The sequence below is a fragment of the Aethalodelphis obliquidens genome, unplaced genomic scaffold, assembly GCF_003676395.1.
Source record: "Aethalodelphis obliquidens isolate GAN/ISIS:26980383/991018 unplaced genomic scaffold, ASM367639v1 scaffold60, whole genome shotgun sequence".
Taxonomy (NCBI): Eukaryota; Metazoa; Chordata; class Mammalia; order Artiodactyla; family Delphinidae; genus Aethalodelphis; species Aethalodelphis obliquidens.
Window position 1 is genome coordinate 3,653,864 of NW_020838004.1, and position 22,174 is coordinate 3,676,037.

At 41.3% G+C, this 22,174-nt stretch overlaps 2 protein-coding genes across 2 annotated transcripts in view; both read left to right on the top strand.

The window, feature by feature from the left end:
* The window catches only part of HEPHL1 (hephaestin like 1), a 63,360-nt gene extending 50,496 nt beyond the window's left edge, over positions 1-12,864 (top strand). Inside the window, exons 13-17 of the mRNA XM_027087785.1 lie at positions 1,386-1,492; positions 4,767-4,989; positions 6,317-6,456; positions 8,527-8,603; positions 11,562-12,864. Coding sequence (XP_026943586.1) covers positions 1,386-1,492; positions 4,767-4,989; positions 6,317-6,456; positions 8,527-8,559 — 503 coding nt within the window. The 3' untranslated portion in view covers positions 8,560-8,603; positions 11,562-12,864. The remainder of the gene's footprint in view (positions 1-1,385; positions 1,493-4,766; positions 4,990-6,316; positions 6,457-8,526; positions 8,604-11,561) is intronic.
* LOC113609986 (hephaestin-like protein 1) lies at positions 11,627-12,864 on the top strand. Its single transcript, XM_027087759.1, has 2 exons — positions 11,627-11,724; positions 12,356-12,864. Exons 1-2 carry the CDS (start codon positions 11,691-11,693, stop codon positions 12,556-12,558), a joined length of 237 nt encoding a protein of 78 aa, XP_026943560.1. The 5' UTR covers positions 11,627-11,690; the 3' UTR covers positions 12,559-12,864.
* Positions 12,865-22,174: the final 9,310 nt, after the last annotated feature.

Genomic DNA, 22,174 nt, shown 5'->3' on the forward strand with positions numbered 1-22,174 from the left:
CCCTCCTCTTCCCCCACTTTCTCCTCCTCCTCCCTTTCCCCTTCTCCTTTCCTCCTCCTCCTTCTTCTTCTCTTTCTTCTTCTCCTCCTTCCTCTTCCTCTCCTCCTTCTTCTCCTCCTTCCTCTTCTTCTTCTTCTTCTCCTTTTTATTAAATCACTCAACAAACATTTACTTAGCATCCTCTTTTTGTTGAGAAGTGGGCTCCCAGCTGGGGTAGACGATGGATTGTTTCAACTTTAACACCATCCCTGTAGTCACTTGCATTTAGAAAGCTGAATATCAGTTGTTTATCTTGTGATTACCAAGACATAGGGGCTATAATGAAAATCATGGAAACTAGACCTAAAATTATATCGCTAACCAACTGGTGCATGAGCAAACCTGGAGCAAAGTTTCATGTAAGCATTACTTTTGTTTTGCTTTGTGGCTCACATTCAGCTGTAGGTGGCTTGTCCTGATAGGGTGGGGAAGGGACACAGTTCAAAAGGAGATAACAATTTAAATGAGCCTTTTACAATGTGATTATCTTGATAATTCATGAATATGTTTATGACTCCTTTGCAAGGCTCTGGGTCAGCCCCAGGGGATGCACAGATATGGGGCCTCACAAGAGGGAGTGCATGTATTTGTTATTAGTATACATACAAATTAGCAATTATTGACTTCCTTCAATGTGAGGCACTATTCTAGGTATTTTATTTCATTTAATCCTCACAACAATTTGAAAACTGGCATAACTAATCCACTTTACAAATAAGGAAACTAAAAGTCAGTGAGATTAAGTAGCTTGTCAAGGTTGAGTGAAAACAAGTCATTAGGGTTGGGATTTGAAACTAGGCCTCTCTGGTTCTCTCTGGTTCCAACTAGATCTCACCTGCCTGCACATTAGAATCACCTGAGAAGCTTAAGGAATATACTGGTACCCTAGTACCAGATCCCAGATACTCTAATTTCATTGGTTTGGGATAAGGCCTGAGCAGTGAGAGTTTACAAAGCTCCCTGCTGATTCCACAAGAAGCCAAGGCTGAGGCCCATAGTAACTCAAGCATGCTCAAGCATAACTCTTAGGAAAAAGGTACAAAATTTGAGGAAAGAAACATTGAGGTGTAAAATAAGTCTTCATTTCCTGAATAAACATCAGTTGATAATAGAAAAGGCAAACTAAGATGGAAGGCTATAGTCTGAAATGAAAATCTATCATTTTGAACCTGCATAAAATCAAGATGTGAATTTAATGGGAACATTTCTAATGAATGGGCAATTCTACTCAGCAATAAACTTTAACCAAAATATACGAAGAATCTCTTTGTATTTCTTCATATAAATTGTCTGGAACAGAGGTAACATGAACAAAAATTTTTTCTATTTCTTCTCATTTGTTTCAGGAGAAACAAAAACTTACAGATGGAATGTCCCTAAAAGGTCCGGTCCAGGGCCGTCTGACCCAAATTGTATTCCATGGGTTTACTATTCAACAGTAAACTTTGTGAAGGTAAGGTGGAGAGAGCCACCAAATTGCTCAAAGTGATGTGGCTTTAAGCTGACTCTTCAAGTTATCACAACTATGGTGGGTATATGTGAAGAGATGTATTGGTTTAGAGCAGGGGTCTCAAACTATGGCCATGCCTGTTTGTTTGCATTATTGATGATGAAGTTGAGTAGTTGTGATGGAAATGGTATGGGTCACACAGTAAAAAATACTTGCTATCTGGTGCTTTACAAAAACAAAGTTTGCCGACACTTGATCTAAAGTATACGGGGAAAAAAATAAAATCTCAATGTTTCAATTACCAAATTTAGAACTTACAAGGTAGTTTGAAGCAAGAGTGGATATGTAAAATAGATAATCATAAATAAATATATTTTTTAATTTAATTTATACCATGGTTTTTGATGTGTGAAAAAGGGCTCAGGAAAGAAAACACACTCCAAGTAAACTTGGTAACTGAAACTACAAAATATTTGAATGATAAATAGGCTAACTTTACTTAGAAATTAAAGGCAAAGATTCAATATTGAACTTGAATCAGGTATGTGTATATAAAACAACTAGTCTAGAATTATACTTCATAAATCGAAGTCCGAATTAAGGTCATATCTGATATAAAATGTGAACATTGCCCATTATTCTAAAAAGTGAGGGATTATCTTAGCCTTCATTTTAAATATTAGATGGCTGCATTAATGTCCTTGAGTTGTATTGGAGAGCACAAGAGTTCAGGAGAAACATACCAGACCCTTGAAAAAGAAACTTACATATTAGAATTATGGGAAACCCACATTTATGTGTTGATTCCTTTGTGCATCCCAACAAATATTTATTGAGCCCTTGTGATGCGCAAATGACCCCACCAAGTACTATGAGGGCTGCAAATATTCTTGTCTTGAAGGAACTTATCATCTTCGGGGAAAATAATACGTGTGCACACCCATAATGATACTACAACTCTGAATCTGGTGAGTTATAGGAGTGCAGGGCTATAGAGGAGCCATTGGGAAGAGAGTCTAGGAAGAGAAAACATCATGAGTCAAGCTGAAAATAGGGAAGTAGAAGGTGTGTTTGGGAAATGTTGAGAGTCCCATGCGGCTATCATCTAGGGTAGAAAAGGAAAGCAGTAAGGGAGCATAAGCTAGAAAAGTCCACTGGGAGAGCACATGAGGGGCTTCAGGTCCTGTCGAGGATTAGTCTTTTATTCAGTAGGACCATCACTGGAAAGTCACTGAAGACCTCTAGATATGGGAGTGATGACATTAATCTGATGGTTGTCAACAGGATGCGCTGGAGGTGTGGAGAGCAGAGACCAGAGAGGAGCCAATTTCTAGTCCAGGGTGAGGTATTAATATCCTACACTAGAAGGATGGCAGATAGAATGGAAAGGGAGTTACAGAATGGAGAGGCATTGTGAAGGGAAAAGAAATGTAAGATTTGATAGCAAATGAGATGGGATGGAGTGAGGAAGATGGAGGAAGTAAACACTGAAACCAAGTTTCCTGAACTAAATGACAAGGAATATCATAGTGCTATTAGCAGAAATAGAGAATTCAGGAGAAGGAAATGGTTTGAGGGAAATACTAAAATTCACTTTAGAAATGCTTAGCAGATTGAATTATTACAAGAGGTACATCCAGGTAGAATAGCTAATATGCAGTTGAAAATGTGGGAGTTTTCCATCAAAAGAAATCTCAGGGCTGAGTAAGTTGACATGGAAGTCATCCATGGGCTCATATCAATTCCTAAATCATCCAGCTAACTTTTACCCATACGATGTGGAATATAAGCATCTGTATATACCTATAAATACAGTCTCACTTGGGTTTCACCTCACACCAGTCAAAATGGCCATCATCAAAAAGTCTACAAATAATAAATGCTGGAGAGGGTGTGGAGAAAAGGGAACCCTCCTTCACTGTTGGTGGGAATGTGAATTGGTGCAGCCACTATGGAGAACAGTATGGAGGTTCCTTAAAAAACTAAAAATACAGTTACCATATGACCCAGCAATCCCACTATTGGGTATATATCCAGAAAAGATGAAAACTCTAATTCAAAAAGATACATGCACCCCAATGTTCATAGTAGCACTATTTACAATAGCCAAGGCATGGAAGCAACCTAAATGTCTATCAACAGATGAATGGATAAAGAAGATGTGGTGTATATATATATATATATATATATATATGTATACACACACACACACACACACACACACACACACACACACAATGGAATATTACTCAGTAATTAAAAGGAATGAAATAACATCATTTGCAGCAACATGGGTGGAACTAGAGATGATCATACTAAGTGAAGTAAGCCAGACAGACAAAGACAAATATCATACGGTATCACTTGTATGTGGAATCTAAAAAAAATGATACAAATGAACATATTTACAAAACGGAAATAGACTCACAGACATAGCAAACAAACTTATGGTTACCGAAGGGGAAAGCGGGGGTGGGGGATAAATTAGGAGTTTGGGATTAACAGATACACACTACATATAAAATAGATAAACAAGCACCTAATGTATAGCACAGAGAACTATAGTCAACATCTTGTAATAACCTATAATGGAAAAAATCTGAAAAAGAATATTATATATTTATATATATATGTATATATGCATAACTGAATCACTGTGCTGTACACCTGAAACTAACACAACATTGTAAATGAACTACACTTCTATAAAAAAATACAGTCTCACTTGAAAAGCACACAGGAAAATAAAAATAAGCATTTGTTTATTCAACAAATATTTATTTAACACCTTCTATGTAGTAGACATTGGGCTCTGCTCCGGAGACTCAGCTATGAGTGAAGGACACAGCCTCAGCCCTCAAAAAGCTCACTCTTGGGCTTCCCTGGTGGCGCAGTGGTTGAGAGTCTGCCTGCCGATGCAGAGGACACGAGTTCGTGCCCCGGCCCGGGAAGATCCCACATGCCGCGGAGCAGCTGTGCCCGTGAGCCATGGCCGCTGAGCCTGCGCGTCCGGAGCCTGTGCTCCGCAACGGGAGAGGCCACAACAGCGAGAGGCCCGCGTACCGCAAAAAAAAAAAAAAAAAAGTGCTCACTGTTAGCAAATTTTTAGAAATAGTCCTAAATTTTCACAAAGATCACCCTATTCTTCAGGATTTCTTAGTACTTATTCCTTGGTCAATAGTCTTTTAGTAGTTTTACAATGACTTTCTTACAAGCAAATAATCAGTGTTATTAAATTATTCAAAGGCTCTTCTAATTCAGTTTATTTTTCTTTCAGGATACCTGTAGTGGTTTGATGGGTCCTCTGATTACATGCAGGGAAGGAGTGTTAAATGAAAAGGGAAGAAGAAGCGACGTTGACTCTGAATTTGTTCTCTTATTTTTGGTATTTAATGAGAATGAATCCTGGTATCTGGATGACAATATTAAGAAGTATCTTAATAAAGATCCACGAGATTTTAAACCCTCTGATGATTTTGAGGAGAGCAACAAAATGCATGGTATATCACAGGTTTAAAAAGGAGACAAGCTCATAGAAATCTGTGGAAGGTCCCAGCCTCCCTCTTGTCGAGATAAGCTCACAGAAATCTGTGCAAGGTCCCAACCTCCCTCTCTGAGCCCTTCTTTATTCCCAGGGGCACCTGGACTGAAGAAAGTCCTCTAAAGCCTTCCTTCAGAGGGAACCAGACAAGCCATTTATTGGCTGCCCGCAAGATCCAATGAGGTTTTGGACCAACTGTTTAGGGAGCTGTATCTCTGAATGCTGGGATCCCTAAACTATCAGTCTGTAAAGTAATTCCTAGGAAATGAATTATCACTTTTTGGTATATTTCTGTAAGAATACAGGATAACTTCTAGTTGATCAAATTTGAGGGGCTGGTTTAACTGTCTCTGGAACATGAAACACCATCACCAAATTTCTGTTTTAATGTGTCTATGTTATTTAATTCTTTGAAATTTAAGGTACTTCTTTTTTTTAAGTGTAAGTAATGTGTTCTAATTGACATACCTATCCTCTCTCACCGAGATCTACTTTTGGCCAAAAGTATGCAAAAACATAGGTCTTGCCCAAGATAACAAAGCCAGTTAATTGCTAACATTGATTAGAATATAGTAGCCTGACCTCTGATTCAGCTACTCTTTCCCCTACAATTTTGCCTCCCTCTCCCAAAGGTTTCTTAGTAGGCTCTCTCTTTTTAATGAACGTAACTCATTTGGTTGTGTCATGATGCAAAGAATAAAAAGTTAGTAGAAAGCGGAGGAGTGAACGTCCCCGCCATGTCAGCCCAACTTGAGCTTGTTTTAGTGATTGTCAGATCATGGGTTCAGCCCATGTGAAGTTTTCCTTTTTTTGGAGATTCAGCCAGGTTTAGGAACTTGCCCCAAACTAGTTCTCAGAAAGTGAAATATTAAGGAAATACCTTTTAATTGCTTCAGTTTTGATTTATATAAACTTAATTCTCTGGCTTTTGTCCACTCAACTGTAGAACGGTATAAATCTGGCGACCTCACACATGAGGCGGTAATCCACCCCATAAAGGGAATGTGCCTATTTGGCATGTTCCAACCAACATGTACTGCTACCCAAGAGATAGCTTTTAAAAACAAACTACTGTTTCTCTTTTCTGGCTATCTTTTATAGGGATTTCTTAGTACTCTGAATTTAGGGTCTTAGATGGTGGGGACATTGGCAAGTGTGAGTGAGATTATTACATGTTTACCAGGCAGACGAAAATATGGGTGACCTGAAGATCTTCTTGAATCAGTTCTAAAACCAGATTAAGTAATCATCACTAATCAAAGGCTGTTCTCTTTTTACCTTCTTAGCTATTAATGGAAAGATTTTTGGGAATCTCCATGGCCTCATCATGAATGAAAATACAATGACAAACTGGTATCTATTAGGAATAGGAAGTGAAGTGGACATACACACCATTCATTATCATGCTGAGAGCTTTCTTTTCAAGGTAAGTGTAAGAAAAGTGTTTTGAGGAAGACTTACTAACAGATTCAATATATTTCCATTGTGAAAAGAGAGTTATTTGGCAATAAGGCTTGTGAGGGGTGTTAGTGAATATTAGAGAATGGAACAGAAAAATATGATTGTGTCCTTCCACTGGTAGATATTTCTTAATATGTATTTTATTATGCTTGTTAAAAAAAAAAAAAAAAAAACCCTGAGGGCTTCCCTGGTGGCTCAGTGGTTGAGAGTCCACCTGCCGATGCAGGGGACACGGGTTCGTGCCCCGGTCCGGGAAGATCCCACATGCCGCGGAGCGGCTGGGCCCGTGAGCCATGGCCACTGAGCCTGCGCGTCCGGAGCCTGTGCTCCGCAACGGGAGAGGCCACAACAGTAAAAAAACCTCTGAGTTTCAGATGAGTTTTCTTATCAGTTATATGGGGATAATTCTGACCTGGAGTATCGTATATGAAAGTACCCATAGTATTTTGTCCCTTTTCCTCTTTTATTTATTTATTTTTCTTTTCTCTTTTCTCTTTCCCTTCCCTTTTTCCATTTCTTTTCTATGTGATTAGCCAACAGAATAATCCTCTCTAGTAAAGGAGATATTTCAAGCTTTGGCTTGGGCCCAAAATTTTACCTTGACTTTTGCCCTCGTGGGCTGGGCTGGACCATGTGTGGCTTTCTGCCTTTCGAGCATCAAGCTATACCATATGGGTGGTGCTGGCTGTGCTGAATCACCTGGGGAGCCATTGAAGAAGCAGATTGCCAGGCCCCACCCCAGACCTGATGAATCAGAATCTCAGGGATAAGGTCCAAATATTCTGTCATCTCAAGAGCTGTGCAGTCTACAAGGAAGTAGAATAGAAAAGAATAATCACATCTAATCTGCAGGGAAAACCTGCGCTGCTCCTTTTCCAATTATACAGGAATGATCAGCGACTAATTAAACATCTAATATCCTCTCCCCTCTGTATATTCATTCAACACAGTTTAAGATCCCAAGTATCTTAAACCTACAATGATTTTAGTTTCACATATTAAATGGCTATGCTGCTTTTCAGAACTTGGCTTTTTCAATCCGCATTTTTAAAATTATATTAAAAATATATAAAATTTAGTAAAATTTATAAAATCATACAATTATTTTACATACATATAAAAATTATTTTACATACATACATAAATATTTTATTTATTTATTTATTTATTATTTTTGGCTGTGTTGGGTCTTCGTTTCTGTGCGAGGGCTTTCTCCAGTTGCGGCGAGCAGGGACCACTCTTCATTGCGGTGCACGGGCCTCTCACTATCGTGGCCCCTCGTTGCGGAGCACAGGCTCCAGACGTGCAGGTTCAGTAGCTGTGGCTCACGGGCCCAGTTGCTCCGCGGCATGTAGGATCCTCCCAGACCAGGACTCGAACCTATGTCCCCTGCATTGGCAGGCAGACTCTCAACCACTGCGCCACCAGGGAAGCCCCCACAAATATTTTAAATTACGCTATAGTTTACACTGAGTAAAATGCATGCTACTTAGTGTACAGTTCTGTTGTGATAAACACATACAGTGGTGTAACCAACACTAATCAAAATACGGAACACCTCTATCAACCCCCTAAAATGTCCCCTTTGCACCCTCTAGAGTCGTCTACTTCCCTATGTTTAACCCCTGGCAACCACTGAACTATTTTTTGTCTCTATAGTTTTGCCTTTTCTGAAATGTCATACAAATGAAATCATACAGTCTGTAGCATTATGAATCTGACTTGTTTCATTTTGTATTGGCATTTGAATTGCATCCACCTTGTTGTAACGGCAATTTTTTCCATTCGATCTTTGAGCAATATTCCATCGTATGGATGTATTGCAGTTTGTTTATCCGATCCCCCACGGAGGGACATTTGGGTTGTTTCCAGTTTGGGGTTACTAAAAATAAAGTCATTATAAACCTTTGTGTACAAGCTTTTGTGGGAACATAAGTTTTCATTTTCCTTGAGAAAATATCTAGGGGTTGGATTGCTAGGCCATGTGGTAAGTAGATGCTTAACTTCATGAAACCTGCCAAATTGTTTTCCACAGAGGCAGTACATTTTGCACGCCTACCAGAAATAGATGAGAGTACCACTTGACCACAACTACATCCACATCAGCACTTGGTATCTTCCATTCTTACTTTATTTTTTCTTAGCCAGACATTTAAGTATATTCTGGTATCTCGTTTTTTATTTGAATTTTCCTAATGGCTATGATACTGATTATCTTTTCTACCATCTGCCATCTGTAAATCTTTGGTGAGATGTCCAAATTTTATGCCCATTTTTAAATTGGATTGTTTGTTTCCTTATTGTTGAGTTTGAGGGCTGTATATATTCTGGATACAAATCCTTTCTATCTATATGATCTGTAAATATTTGCTCCTAGTCTGTGGCTTATCTTTTCATTCCCTTAACATTATCTATCAAAGAGCAGAAATCCTTGATTTTGATATAGTCCAAATTATCATTTTTTTTCTTTCATGGATCATGCTTTTGGTGTCATGTCTAAGAAATCTTTGTTTAACTCAAGGTCACAAAGATTTTCTTCTAGAAGTTTTATGGTTTTAGGTTTTATATTTAGGTCTCTGGTCCATCTTAATTTTTTATATGTGGTTCAAGGTTTATTTTTTGCATAGAGACATCCAAGTTTTCTTGTTTTTCTTTCTTTCTTTCTTTCTTTTTGTTTTTTGGCTACACCACGGCATGTGGGATCTTAGTTCCCCAAGCAGGGATCAAACCCATGGCCCCTACATTGGAAGCATGGAGTCTTAACCACTGGACCACCAGGGAAGTCCCTAGACGTCCAATTCTTCCATCACCTTTCAGCAAAAAGACTATCCTTTCTCCCCCTGTGTCAAAATCATATCGATCATATACATGTGGGTTATTTCTGGGCTCTCTGTTCTATTACATTGATTTATATGCCTGTCCTTTCTTAAATGCCACACTGTCTTGATTGCTTTAGTGTAATAAAAAGTCTTGAAATCAGATGGTGATTGTTTGGGCTGTTCTAGATCTTTGCCATATACATTTTAGAATCAGCTTTTAAAATTGTGCTGGGATTTTGATCGAGATTGCATTGAATCGGTACACTGATTTGGGGAGAATTGCTATCTTAACAATATTGAGACTTTCAATCCAGAAACATGGCATATCTCTCTATTTGTTTAGAACTTCTTTGATTTTTTTCATCAATGTTTTGTAGTTGTCATCACACAGATCTTGCATATATTTTGTTAGATTATTACCAATATCATGGGTTTTGGTGATAGTGTAAATGGTATTCTTTTTATTTCAATTTCTAATTGTCATGCCAGTATATAGAAATATAACTGATTTTTGTATAATTGACCTTGTGTCCTGCAACTTTGCTGACAAATTCTAGTAGCTTTTGTAGATTTTCTTTTTGTAGACGGTTATTTTTGGGGGGCGGGGGTTCCTACATGGCAAATCATGTTGTCTGTGAATAGAGATGGTTTTATTTCTTTATTTTCAATCTGTATGCACCCCGCCCCCGCTCCTTTTTGGTGTTATTGCACTAGCCAGGATCTCCAGTAAAATGTTGAATATTAGTGGCAAAAGTAGAGATCCCTGCCTTATTCTTAATCTTAGGGGGAAAGCATTCAGTCACTCACCATTGAATATAAAGTGAGCTGTAGGTTTTTGTAGACCCCATTACCAGGTTGAAGAAGTTTCCTTCTATTCTCGGTTTGCTGAGGGTTTTAATCATGAACAGATGTTAAATCCTATTTTTTCTGCATCTATTGCGATGATCATATTTTATTTTCTTTAGTCTATTGGTGAATTACATTGACTGATGTAATTTTCAAATGTTGAACCAGCTTTTCATCCCCCGCTAAACCTTACTTTGTCATGATGCACTATCCTTTTTTATATATTGCTGGATTTAGTTTGCTAGTGTTTTGTTAAGGATTTTTGCATATATGGTCATAAAGAATATCGGTTATGTCTCTCTTCTCTTGTAAATTATATGTCTGGTTTTAGAATTGGGCTAATGCTGGCCTCATAAAATGAGTTGGGAATGTTCTGTCCTCTTCTGTTTTCTGGAAGAGTTTTTTAGAAATGGTATTATTTTTTTCTCTAAATGTTTGGTAGAATTTGCCAATGAAGCAATCTGGACCTGGAGTTTAATCTGTTGGAAGGTCTTAATACAATTTCAGTTTCTTTAATAGATATAATTTCAGTTTCTTTAACAGATAACCTGAATTGATCTAATCTGAATAGATAATCTATTCAGGTCATCTATTTCTTCTTGAGTGAACTTTGGTAGTTTTCATCTTAAGCAACTTGTCCATACCATCTAAGTTGTAGAATTCATGGACAAAACAGTTGTTCATAACATTCCTTCATTATCCTTTTTAATGTCTATAAAGTCTTAGTGATATCTCCTCTTTCACCTCTGATATTTGTAATTTGTGTTTTTTAAAGTTTTCCTTGGTCAGTTTGTCTAGAGGTTTGTATTAGTTATCTATTGCTGCATAGCACATCACCCCAAAACATAGTGGCCTAAAACAACACACTCTTATTATCTCACAATTTCTCTGGGTTAGGCTGGAAATAGTTTAGTTAGTTGGTTCTGAATCAGCACCTCTCATCAGGCTACAGTCAAGATGTCAGCTGGAACTACAGTCATCAGGTTTGACTGAGGCTGGATGATCCACTTCCAAGCTCACTCATAGGACTATTGACCAGAGGCTTCAGTTCCTCACCATGTGGGTATGACATGGGAGCTGGCTTTCCCCAGAGTGAATGATCCAAGGGGAGAGAGTGAGAGAGAGGGTCTAAGACTCTTGGAAGTAGAATGCCATGCCTTCTGCCATATGCTATTGCTTACAAGGACCAACCCTCAGACAATGTAGGAGGTGACTACAAAGGTTATGAGTTTCAGGAGGCAGGGATCCTTGGGGGCCATCACAAGCTGGCTTCCACAGGGTTTAACAATTTTATCGATCTGTTCAAAGAACCAGCTTTTGGTCTCTTTGATTTATCTTTATTATGTTCCTATTCTTGATTTGATTGATTTCTGCTCTTATCCTTATTATTCCCTTCTTTCCACAGATAGATAAATCTTACCGAGAAGATGTATATGACCTCTTTCCCGGGACATTCCAAACCATTGAACTGTTTGTGGATCACCCAGGGACATGGTTATTACATTGTCATGTATCTGACCACATCCATGCTGGCATGGAGACAACCTACACCGTCCTTCAAAACATCGGTACTGTTATCTGTCGGTCATGCTGACTTAGATAGCACCAGGCTTCCTGTAGACCCTGAAAATAGGAGGCATGAGAACATAGGAGGCATGAGCTCCCCAAGGAGCTCAGAGTCAAGTAAGAGAGACAGACATTTAACCATAATAGAATATGACATATGCCAAGATAGAGTGCAGAGTGCAGGGTTCAGTGACAGCAGCAGGAGGCAATGATTAACAGTTTGGACACGTGAGCCAAGGTTCCATAGATGAATCTTAACAGGTGAGCAGAAGCTTGCAATGTGGATGGGGTATGAACAGCATGTGTACTGGCATGAAGTAGCACAGTGAGTATCCAACAAAGACTTACAGATACTGGTGGGATAAAGTCTTTGTTGGTGAAATGACATAACTCCTGAAACAACTCATGTCATGAAAAGAATCTACTCCTATTGTTTGTAAACCATCAAATTGTCTTCTTTGTCCAAACAACAGGATTCCTTACTCCACCAAGCCTCCTTCTGGAGGAGCGTCCCACCCGGCCACAGCGCCCTCTAATGGTATTGATACCCTCCCCCAATCCTGCACGTGAATGGTCAGTATTCACTCCCCAGGGAAAGGCAGAGGCCTGACACCTTACTTTTCTTTTGCGCAGAAGAACCTGGCAAGGAGCAGCTCTACTTCTTCGGCAAGAATCTGGGTCCCAGAGGAGCCAAAGCAGCCTTGGTCATCCTTTTCATCATCGGACTCCTCCTTCTGGTTGTCACGGTGATTCTCTCCCTCACACTGTGCTCTGCAAGGAAGCGGGTGGCATATCAGGAAGTCCGGTCCTGCGCGCTCCCCACGGATGCTCTGTGACCTGCTCGTCTTCCTCAGTAGGGAAAATGGACCAGGGTCTCGTTCACCAAGGAAGTCTGACTCTGTTCCTGGATCAGGCTCTGATCCTCTGGAACACGTTCAAAGCAATTTGCTTTTATTTATTTATTTTAAAGGGGCTGTGAATAATCCTCAGGATAAAACAGAGAAAAGGAAGGGTGGGCATGACTGAGAAAACTGACCCAGTCTGTTCTCTGAATGAATTCGCTGAAGTGGGAAGACCCTCTGAAAGATATCTTTGTTTTCTTTCTTTCATAATTCTTAGATTAGATAGTGCTTCCTTAACAAGCCGTCAAATTCTCTAGATGGACAATTTCGGGAAAGAGTTACCCTGCGTCAGACATCTAACTTGAATGGCGCTGATTTTTCAATGTTGTTATGTAACATGCTTCCCTTAGTGGTTCCAGGAAAAATAACTTTCTGAGGAGTTCATGAAAATGTCTAAATCAGTATCTGCTGATAGAATTTGACCAAATGAAATTTTTGGAGGTTTTAGCCAGCTCCCCTGACATTTTCCTCTTTCATATAAATAGCTTGTGCATTGTTTGCTATAAAAGGCAGAGTTATATGCATTTTTTTAAATTCTGCCTGTAGAGATGCAAACCTGTAGAGATACTTAAATGTTTACGACTCACTTCATGTTACACATTTTTACAAGATGTTTCTGTGGCAATGCTTGTATTTTCAAAAATCAGCTGGAGAATTTATATTTGTATTTCAGAATGTGGAGGGCTGGGATCTGAAATAGCAGGCTAGTTCTCCCACTGTGAGTCAAGACACTCCCTGAGAGTTTAGTGGGAGCTTCTAAGGGGAGGGAGGACTTTGCAGGAGGCAAGTCTGACCTTGAATCTTGAGTCTGATTTTTCATTCAGTTAGGAGGATCTTCCCCGGTCTCCATCTTTTATAGAATAAAAACAGTCTCATCATGTAAAAAAATACCAGGAAGAATTAGTCGATGCAGCTGACTGGCTGGGAGGAGAAGGGATCTCACAAAATCCTCGAGTCCATGCCTCTTAAAAACATAGCCTCTGATGGGAAGAGGAGAGAAAAGAAAAGGCAAAATTGTCCTGGTGGCAATTTTTCAAACCAACAAGTCAGCTCTGAGATATGTATTACAGTTTTCAAGTCTCAAATACAAAATAAAATATTGAACAACTAAACTCAACCCATTACGAGGCAATCCATACTCTCTATATGCATGCCTAAGCTTTAGGTGTAAGATTGATAAAAGCAACATTTATTACTAGACTGAGAAATTGCCTTTAGCCCACGCTGCTGCCAGATGAGTGATACTAGTCCATCTGCCTTAACAGTGGATCATTTTGCTGTCCAGGTGAACAAGTAGGACCTAAAAAATACTCTGGTGGAGGGACTTTTCATACCTTCTCATCTTCATCTTGGTGAGGGGAAACAGGTATTTTGATAGAGGCTACAGTCTTACATAAAACAGGATGCGAATGCTAATAGTTCTGTTCATAATCTGCTTGAATGTCATATCAAACATGGTACCCAAGGATTTTGAATTCCAGCCTGCTAACCACTGATAATGAGATTTTGTAGTACGTGCTCTACAGTTTTCAGACATGTGTAGGCTGTATAATTTCATAATAATAATCATGATAAATGACAGACTTATAACTCACCTAGACAACAAATTATTTAGTTATAAGTTTTTTCCTTTTCTCTTAGGTTATTTTTTTAATGAAAATGAAACCACAAAGTAGTTTGATTATACCGTTTCTCTTTTTAATAAAGTTTCACATATCATAAAGATGGCTATTTGCATGTTTTTTTTCCAACCCCCTACCCCAGGTACAGTGATAGGTAATTTATTTTACCTGGAGCAGATGTTTAGTTAAAGGAGAATTATCTTTTAGATATTTAGCAACTATCCTAGTTATACTCGTTAGAAGAAATGAAACAAAGTAACAATATATCTCTACAGATAACACACTCTCCCCAAACATTGTTTCCTCAAATGTACCACATTTCTTCATTCTAATCAACCACATTTATACACATCTTTTCCTCCTGTTACAACAGAAGAAGTGTCCCTCCTCCTAGCAGGGCCAATCTCTCCCTTAACTCTGGACCACATCCCTTCTTGCTTTCCCAAGAACTTCATTCCCTCACTTTTCAGTTTTCCCTCCTGCATGAAGTCATCAAAAATACCCTTCATTAAAAATAGAAAACAAACAAAGAGCCATTGCCTTTAACTCCATAACCTCCTCTAACCCAGTTTCTCTGGGCCCTTGATAGCAGAACTGAAAGTACTGCCCACACATTGTCTATATCACCTCACCCTATGCATCCCTCCACCCATTCCAAAGGCTTCCCATCCAGAGGGCCCTGCCCCACCCCGACTTTGCGTCCCAATCTGCTGTTATCAAAACCATAAGAACTGTAATAATCATAATGGAAATGATTCCGTTTCCTGTGGCTTCTTCCCCATCTTTATTTTACTTGACATCTCAGTAACCATTGGCAGCTCCTTGCTTTTAGATCCCCTCTAGTTCCTTGGCTCCAACATGACCTGCCAGCCTTGCTTTTTCCTCAGTGGCTACTCCCTCTCAGTCTCTTGCTAGGTCCTTCTTCTCCCTCTGACTTACATGTTAGCATGACCCAGGGCTTGAACTGGGCCCTTTTCTCCCTTTTGCCCTCTGGGGTGTGCTGAATAATATCTCCATAGATTCCATGTCCCTGAACCTGTGAATGTTATCTTATATAGCAAAAAGACTTTGTAGCTATGATTAAGTTAAAAACCTTGAGATGGGAAGTTTGTACTGGATTACCTAGATTGGCCCTAAATGTAATCACAAATGTTCTTATAAGATAGAGACAGAGGGAGATTTGACTACAGAAGGAGGCTGTGTGACAACTGAAGTAAGATGCTGAGCTGCTAGCTTTGGAGATGGAGGAATGCTGCTCTAAAAGCTGGACATATATACACTACCAAATGTAAAATAGATAGCTAGTGGGAAGCAGCCGCATGGCACAGGGAGATCAGCTCGGTGCTTTGTGACCACCTAGAGGGGTGGGATAGGGAGGGTGGGAGGGAGGGAGATGCAAGAGGGAAGAGATGTGGGAACATATGTATATGTATAACTGATTCACTCTGTTATAAAGCAGAAACTAACACACCATTGTAAAGCAATTATACTCCAATACAGATGTTAAAAAAAAAAAAAAAAGCTGGAAAAGGCATGGGAATGCATTCCCCACTAGAGCCTCCGGAGGGAGCTTTGTCCTGCTGGCACCTTGATTTTATTCCATTGAAACTGATTTCGGACTTCAGATTTCCAGAACCGTTAGAGGATAAATGTGTGCCACGAAGTTTGTGGTAATTTGTTACACCCTCTCCATAGGTTATTTCACTCATCCTCATGGATCTGAAAACCATCTTTATGCTGATAAATTCAAAATGTGTTCCTCCTTGGGTTGCAAACTACAAGTCCTATTCAAGCAGATCACGGTAGCAGTCCCCTAACCAGTCTCTCCCTTTGTCACTCCTGTCCCTTCCAGCCACAGTCCACACAGCTGCAGCAGTGTTCTTCCACATCTGATCACATCACTTCCCTGGTGAATCTCCTTTACTGTCTTTCCACTTCACTTTCAATAATATCTACACTCCTTACCTTCGTCAGTAAGACTCAGACCGATTTGGCTGCCCAACATGTCCACCTCTCCAACTTTATCTCTGGCTCCTCTCTGCTCCAGCTTTTATCAGTTCCTGTGCCCTGCTAGTTCCTTCTTGCCTCAGAGCCTTTGCACCTACCGCTTTCTGTGCCTGGAATGCTCTTTCTCTCTAGCACCCTCATCCCCTTTCCTGCCTTTCCTACTTCAGATGTGAGCTCCCCAGAATGCCCTTTCTAAAGTGTTATTTCCAATTTCCATTATTTTCCTTTGTAGCACATATCACGGGACATATCCATTTTACTCGTTAGTTTGATTTTTGTCTGCTTCTTTGACTGAAATGTAGGCTCCATGGAAGCAAGGACCCCAGACCTGTTTTGCTCACTGCTGCATCCCCAGCACAGACCATAGTGTAGATACATAATAGTTGCTCAGCAAATATTACTTGAATGAATAAATGAATATATAAACTGAACAGGCAGAACAGGGCTTAACTATCTTGACTTTGACTATTTTGGTCACGAAAGAGCTCATATTCAAATGTCAATTGTCGAGGATACCAAGCAAACAAAAACCAGTTCTGGCACCATAGCTGTGAAGCCCACAGCTGCTTTGGCCTTCTAACTACTGACACTGGGACAAGGAGTGGGGGAAGGGAGGATTTGGAGGAGGATGTGTTATTTAATCCCTAAATGCATGTTATAATTATAAAAAGCAATGTCATCAAAAATAAGGAAATCCTAAGAAATTTTCACGGCTAAGGGGAGCTAACGAGACAAGACAACGAAAAATAATATGGTATCCCTGTATGGGATCCTAGAACAGAAGAAGGATAGTAGGTAAAAATTAAGGAAATCTCAATAAACTAGACTTTAATTAATATAAATTTATCAATATTGGTTTGTGAATTGTACCAAACGTACCATGTAGGGGAAACCGCTACAGGTGTCTTGTACCATCTACTCAATTTTTCTGTAAATCTGCAACTGTTCTAAAAATTAAAGTTTATTTTTTAAAAAAGCAACATTATACATACTGTCATGTGACACCTTAAACTTCTGAGATTGGTAGTGACAGCTATTAAAAGCTAAGTGCCCTGGGGAGGGGGAAGGGTAAACTGGGACAACGTGAGAGAGTGGCATGGACATATATACACTACCAAATGTAAAATAGATAGCTAGTGGGAAGCAGCCGCATAGCACAGGGAGATCAGCTCGGTGCTTTGTGACCACCTAAAGGGGTGGGATAGGGAGGGTGGGAGGGAGATGCAAGAGGGAGGGCATATGGGGATATATGTATATGTATAGCTGATTCACTTTGTTATACAGCAGAAACTAACACAATGATGTAAAGCAATTATACTCCAATAAAGAAGTTAAAAAAAATCTGCCATGACGTGGCAGGCACTGTTACATATATGATCACATGTAATCCTTAGAACAACCCAATGAGGTAGGCGGTCTTACCCTTATTAGGCAAATGAGGACATTGAGACTTAGAGATTCTCAGTGATATACCTTTGGTCACATAGCAAGTAAGTAGCCAGTCCAGGAGTTGAACCCAGGCCCTTACTTTCTCATTTCCTGCCAGAGAAACTTGGCACACATTGGATTATTTGATCTGATTTTTGCAGTAGGAAAAATGGCTCCTTTAACCACCACTTTTTTTTTTTTTTTTTAACATCTTTATTGGAGTATAATTGCTTTACAATGGTATGTTAGTTTCAGCTTCACAACAAAATGAATCAGTTATATATATCCATATATTCCCATATCTCTTCCCGCTTGCGTCTCCCTCCCTCCCACCCTCCCTATCCCACCCCTCCAGGCGGTCACAAAGCACCGAGCTGATCTCCCTGTGCTATGCGCTGCTTCCCACTAGCTATCTACCTTACGTTTGGTAGTGTATATATGTCCATGCCTCTTTATCGCTTTGTCACCGTTTACACTTCCCCCTCCGCATAGCCTCAAGTCCATTCTCTAGTAAGTCTGTGTCTTTATTCCTGTTTCACCCCTAGGTTTTTCATGACATTTTTTTTTTAAATTCCATATATATGTGTTAGCATACGGTATTTGTCTCTCTCTTTCTGACTTACTTCACTCTGTATGACAGACTCTAGGTCTATCCACCTCATTACAAATAGCTCAATTTCGTCTCTTTTTATGGCTGAGTAATATTCCATTGTATATATGTGCCACATCTTCTTTATCCATTCATCCGATGATGGACACTTAGGTTGTTTCCATCTCTGGGCTATTGTAAATAGAGCTGCAATGAACATTTTTTTTTTTTTTAATCAGGATAATCTTTATTGATATGCTCGGCGGTACCTTGTTAATACGGTCACGTTGTCGCTGTGGCTGAGGTAATGGGGAGAGCCCCGCCCAGCGCCGGCCCAGGCCCTGGGGGTGGGGGGTGGGGTTGGCTTGGAGGAGACCTGGTTATTCCACTGATACCGACCAAGGTTCTTGGCCTTCCCCAATCAATAGAAATTGACTAGAGGCCAGACAAGAAATTCAGGAAGGCTTTATTGCGGCTGCTGCTGTAGCAGGGGGAAGTGAGAGCAAACCACAGGTTCCCTTGCTTGCTTGCTCTTATATGGGGTGAGGGTAGGGGTGTGTCCAGGGGTCAGCCCAGAGGGGTGGCTTGGGTGGCTTGCCCATCCCTTAGGTGGTGCTGTGTGCAGGAGGCATGCGCAGTACCCTGCTTTTGCTCCCAACACCCTGTTTTTGTTCCCTGCTCTTCAGAAGTGGCAGCTGAGTTGTTTTTGTTTTTGTCTTTTGTATCTTTTGGTCCAGAATTTGCCTCAACTGTGCATGCACACAGTTATTTTTAGTCCCATAGAGTTTCTTTGTATTTTGTAGCTGGAGGAGAGGTGTGTCCACCTGCAAGCTTTGCAGCACTGCAGCAAAGGGTCCTAGGTCCCAGGGCTATCTCACCACCACCCCCAGCTCCCTCCTGAGTTGTCCTGCCACCCCCCAGGCCCTTCACAGGCCAGCATCCCAGGCCCAAGAGAAAATCAACCAGAAAAATAAATTCCTCTTCTCTCAGCTGAGCACCTGATGTAGGGGAGAGGGGCGGCTCCAGGCCTTTCTGGCCAGGGGCTCCACTAGGGTCATGGTCAGCCCCTGCCCAGCCAGTGCCCTGACGATGCCATCTGGGGCACCGGGTGGGAGAGGTGCTGAGCCCCACAGCATGCAGACAGGAGGCTGGGGGCGGACCACCACTCTTTTCTGCGCCATTCATATCTGTTCTCAAAGACAAGGGGCCAGTTTGGGCTCTGATTACTTCTCATGTGCAAAATCTCAGCAGCCTCTTACCTGGCCTCTCCCCCTCCACTCTGCATTGCAATCCACTCTACATGTGGCTGGAAGACATCTTTTTAAAGCGCAGCTCTCTGTATATTACCCCCGTCCAAAACCTCTCTAATGCCTACTGAAAAAAAAAAAAAAATTCCAGGCTACCTTCTCCGGCCCCAACCCCTTCACTTTTGTCTCCCTCACCTTCCTCTTCCCTATACCAGTGTCAGAGGTCTCCACTTCCCATTTCCTAATGGGAAGGTCTCCACTTCCCATTTCCCACTTTCACTCCCTCCTAGAAAGTTCCTGTGCCAGCTCTGCCTGCCACAAACGGACGCATCCCACCAGGCCCCATCTTTTTATGCACACCCCTTGGCATACCCTACATTTCTCAAGAAAGTTCTCTTTCTTGCCTCCGTTGTAAATTCAACACAGGTGGATTGACTTCCTGCTAAATTTGAAAAACTCTGCCAGGGCTGAGGGTAACTGACAAAACTGTTGGGATTCCATCCAGATCCTCAGAGGAAGTGATACCTAATGAGAAAGCAGACATGCAATCAACCATCATGCGAGGCAAAATGAGCTAAATGCTAGAATAGAAGAAAGGGATAAGGGAGAGAATGATTCATCACAACTGGGGGATCCTGGAAGGCATCCGGAAGAAAGGACATGGGAGCCTGTTGGATACATAGATTCTGACAAGGAGAGAAGGGGCAAGGCATCCATGCTTTCACTCCTTCCTAGAAAGTTCCTGTGCTGGCTCTGCCTGCCACAAACGGACGCATCCCACCAGGCCCCATCTTTTTATGCACACCCCTTGGCTTATCCCACATTTCTCAATATTACTTACACTTTCTAACCTGTATCATAGTTAATTGTGCACATACCTTATTTCTCTTACTAAGCCATGAGATCTTTAAGGAAATGGAATGCATCACTTCATCTTTGCTTCCCCATCCATCGAGCCCACACCTGGCCCATCACTACCCTCTAATACATGCCTTGAATGTATGGCAAAATGAATGTAAGTTGGGCCACCTGTTTTTAAACAATTTTCAAAGTGAAAGATTTTCATCTTCCTTCATTTAATAAACCTTTATTAAAATACCTACTATGTGTCACGTATTTGTGCTAAGTGCTGGAGATGAGAGTGGTTGGTATACACAGATGCAGACCTGCCCTCATGAAGCTTACCATATAAAGGGGGAGACAAATGTTAAATAAATGGACAAACACATATTTGTTGAATTACAATTGTGATTTTCATTAACAAGGAAAAATAGAGGGCAACAGTAATGGATAACATTTACATAGCACTCATCAGTTGCCGGGCAATGTCCTAGGCACTTTACATATATTAACTCTTTTTTTTTTTTTGCGGTACGCGGGCCTCTCACTGTTGTGGCCTCTCCCGTTGCGGAGCACAGGCTCCGGACGCGCAGGCTCAGTGGCCATGGCTCACGGGCCCAGCCGCTCCGCGGCATGTGGGATCTTCCCGGACCGGGGCACGAACACGTGTTCCCTGCATCGGCAGGCGGACTCTCAACCACTGCGCCACCAGGGAAGCCCTATATTAACTCTTTTGATCTTTATCTCAATCCTAAGCAGTATAAACACTTTACAGATGAAAAAACTGAGGTACAGGAAGGGCAAGTAACTTTCCCAAGGCCCACAGCTAGTATTACAAGAATATTTAACAAAGGGACCTAACGTAGTTTAGCATTATCAGAGAAGACTCTCCTGGGAAGTGACATCCAGTAGGGATCAGGAGGGTGAATCTGAGTTGGCCAGGCAAAGAGGCTACCGTGGAAGTGTGTTGGGCAGGGGAAGGTCTGGAGGAGGCATGGGGCTGGCTAACTTGAAGAACTGACTGGAAAGTAGTGAAGCTGATAAGGCAGGCAGTGGCCATGGTAAGAAATTTGGATCTTATCCTAAAAACAATATACACTTTAAGTAGGGGAGTGAAAGGATCAGACGGGAGCTTTTAAAAGCTCCCTCTGGCAGCCATGGGGGAGAATGGCTTGCGGGCCTGCAGGGTACATAACCTGTATGCGGTTAGGAGACAGGATGGCGGCAAGGAGCGTTGGCAGCGCAGGTGGAGAAAAACTATGAGATTTTCTACATTTAGGAGAAAGACGCCGCAGGATTTGGAAATTGGTTATGGCACCTGGGGAGAGACTGCAATGTTCCACAGGGCCCTCCAGTTTTCTGCTTTGGGCATCCCGGTGGATGGCGGCGCACTGAGCAAGATGGGGAAGACTGGAGTTCAGGTTGAGACAAGCATAAGGATTGCGGTCCTGGCCATTGTGTGGTCCTGGTCTTGTGAGTCATCTAAGTGGAGAGTGGTGCAGGCCATTGGATGAGGGTTCAGAGGGCAGGGCAGGGTGGAGATGTACATATGGCAGTTGAGGGCACAAAGAAGAGGCTTGCGTGCACGGACCTGCCCATGTACAAAGAGCAGAAAGCGCAGCCCAGCCCCAAGGAGCCCTCACGTTCAAAGGTGCTGTCTGCCCCAAATGTTGCTGATTAGAGCGTCTCTTGACTATTTCTCAGCATCCACTACCTGAAAGTCGTTCAGAAGTAGCTCTCCCCCAACACCCGCTTCCCGCAGACACCCACTGCTGGCTCCCAGACCGAGGCTCCCACGGGGAAAGCAGGAGGCTAAG

Coding starts and splice junctions, on each gene's coding strand:
- LOC113609986 (XM_027087759.1), top strand. CDS start 11,691: ATGGAGACAACCTACACCGTCCTTCAAAACATCG. Junction 11,725..12,355: donor CACCGTCCTTCAAAACATCG/GTACTGTTATCT, acceptor TCTTTTGCGCAG/AAGAACCTGGCAAGGAGCAG.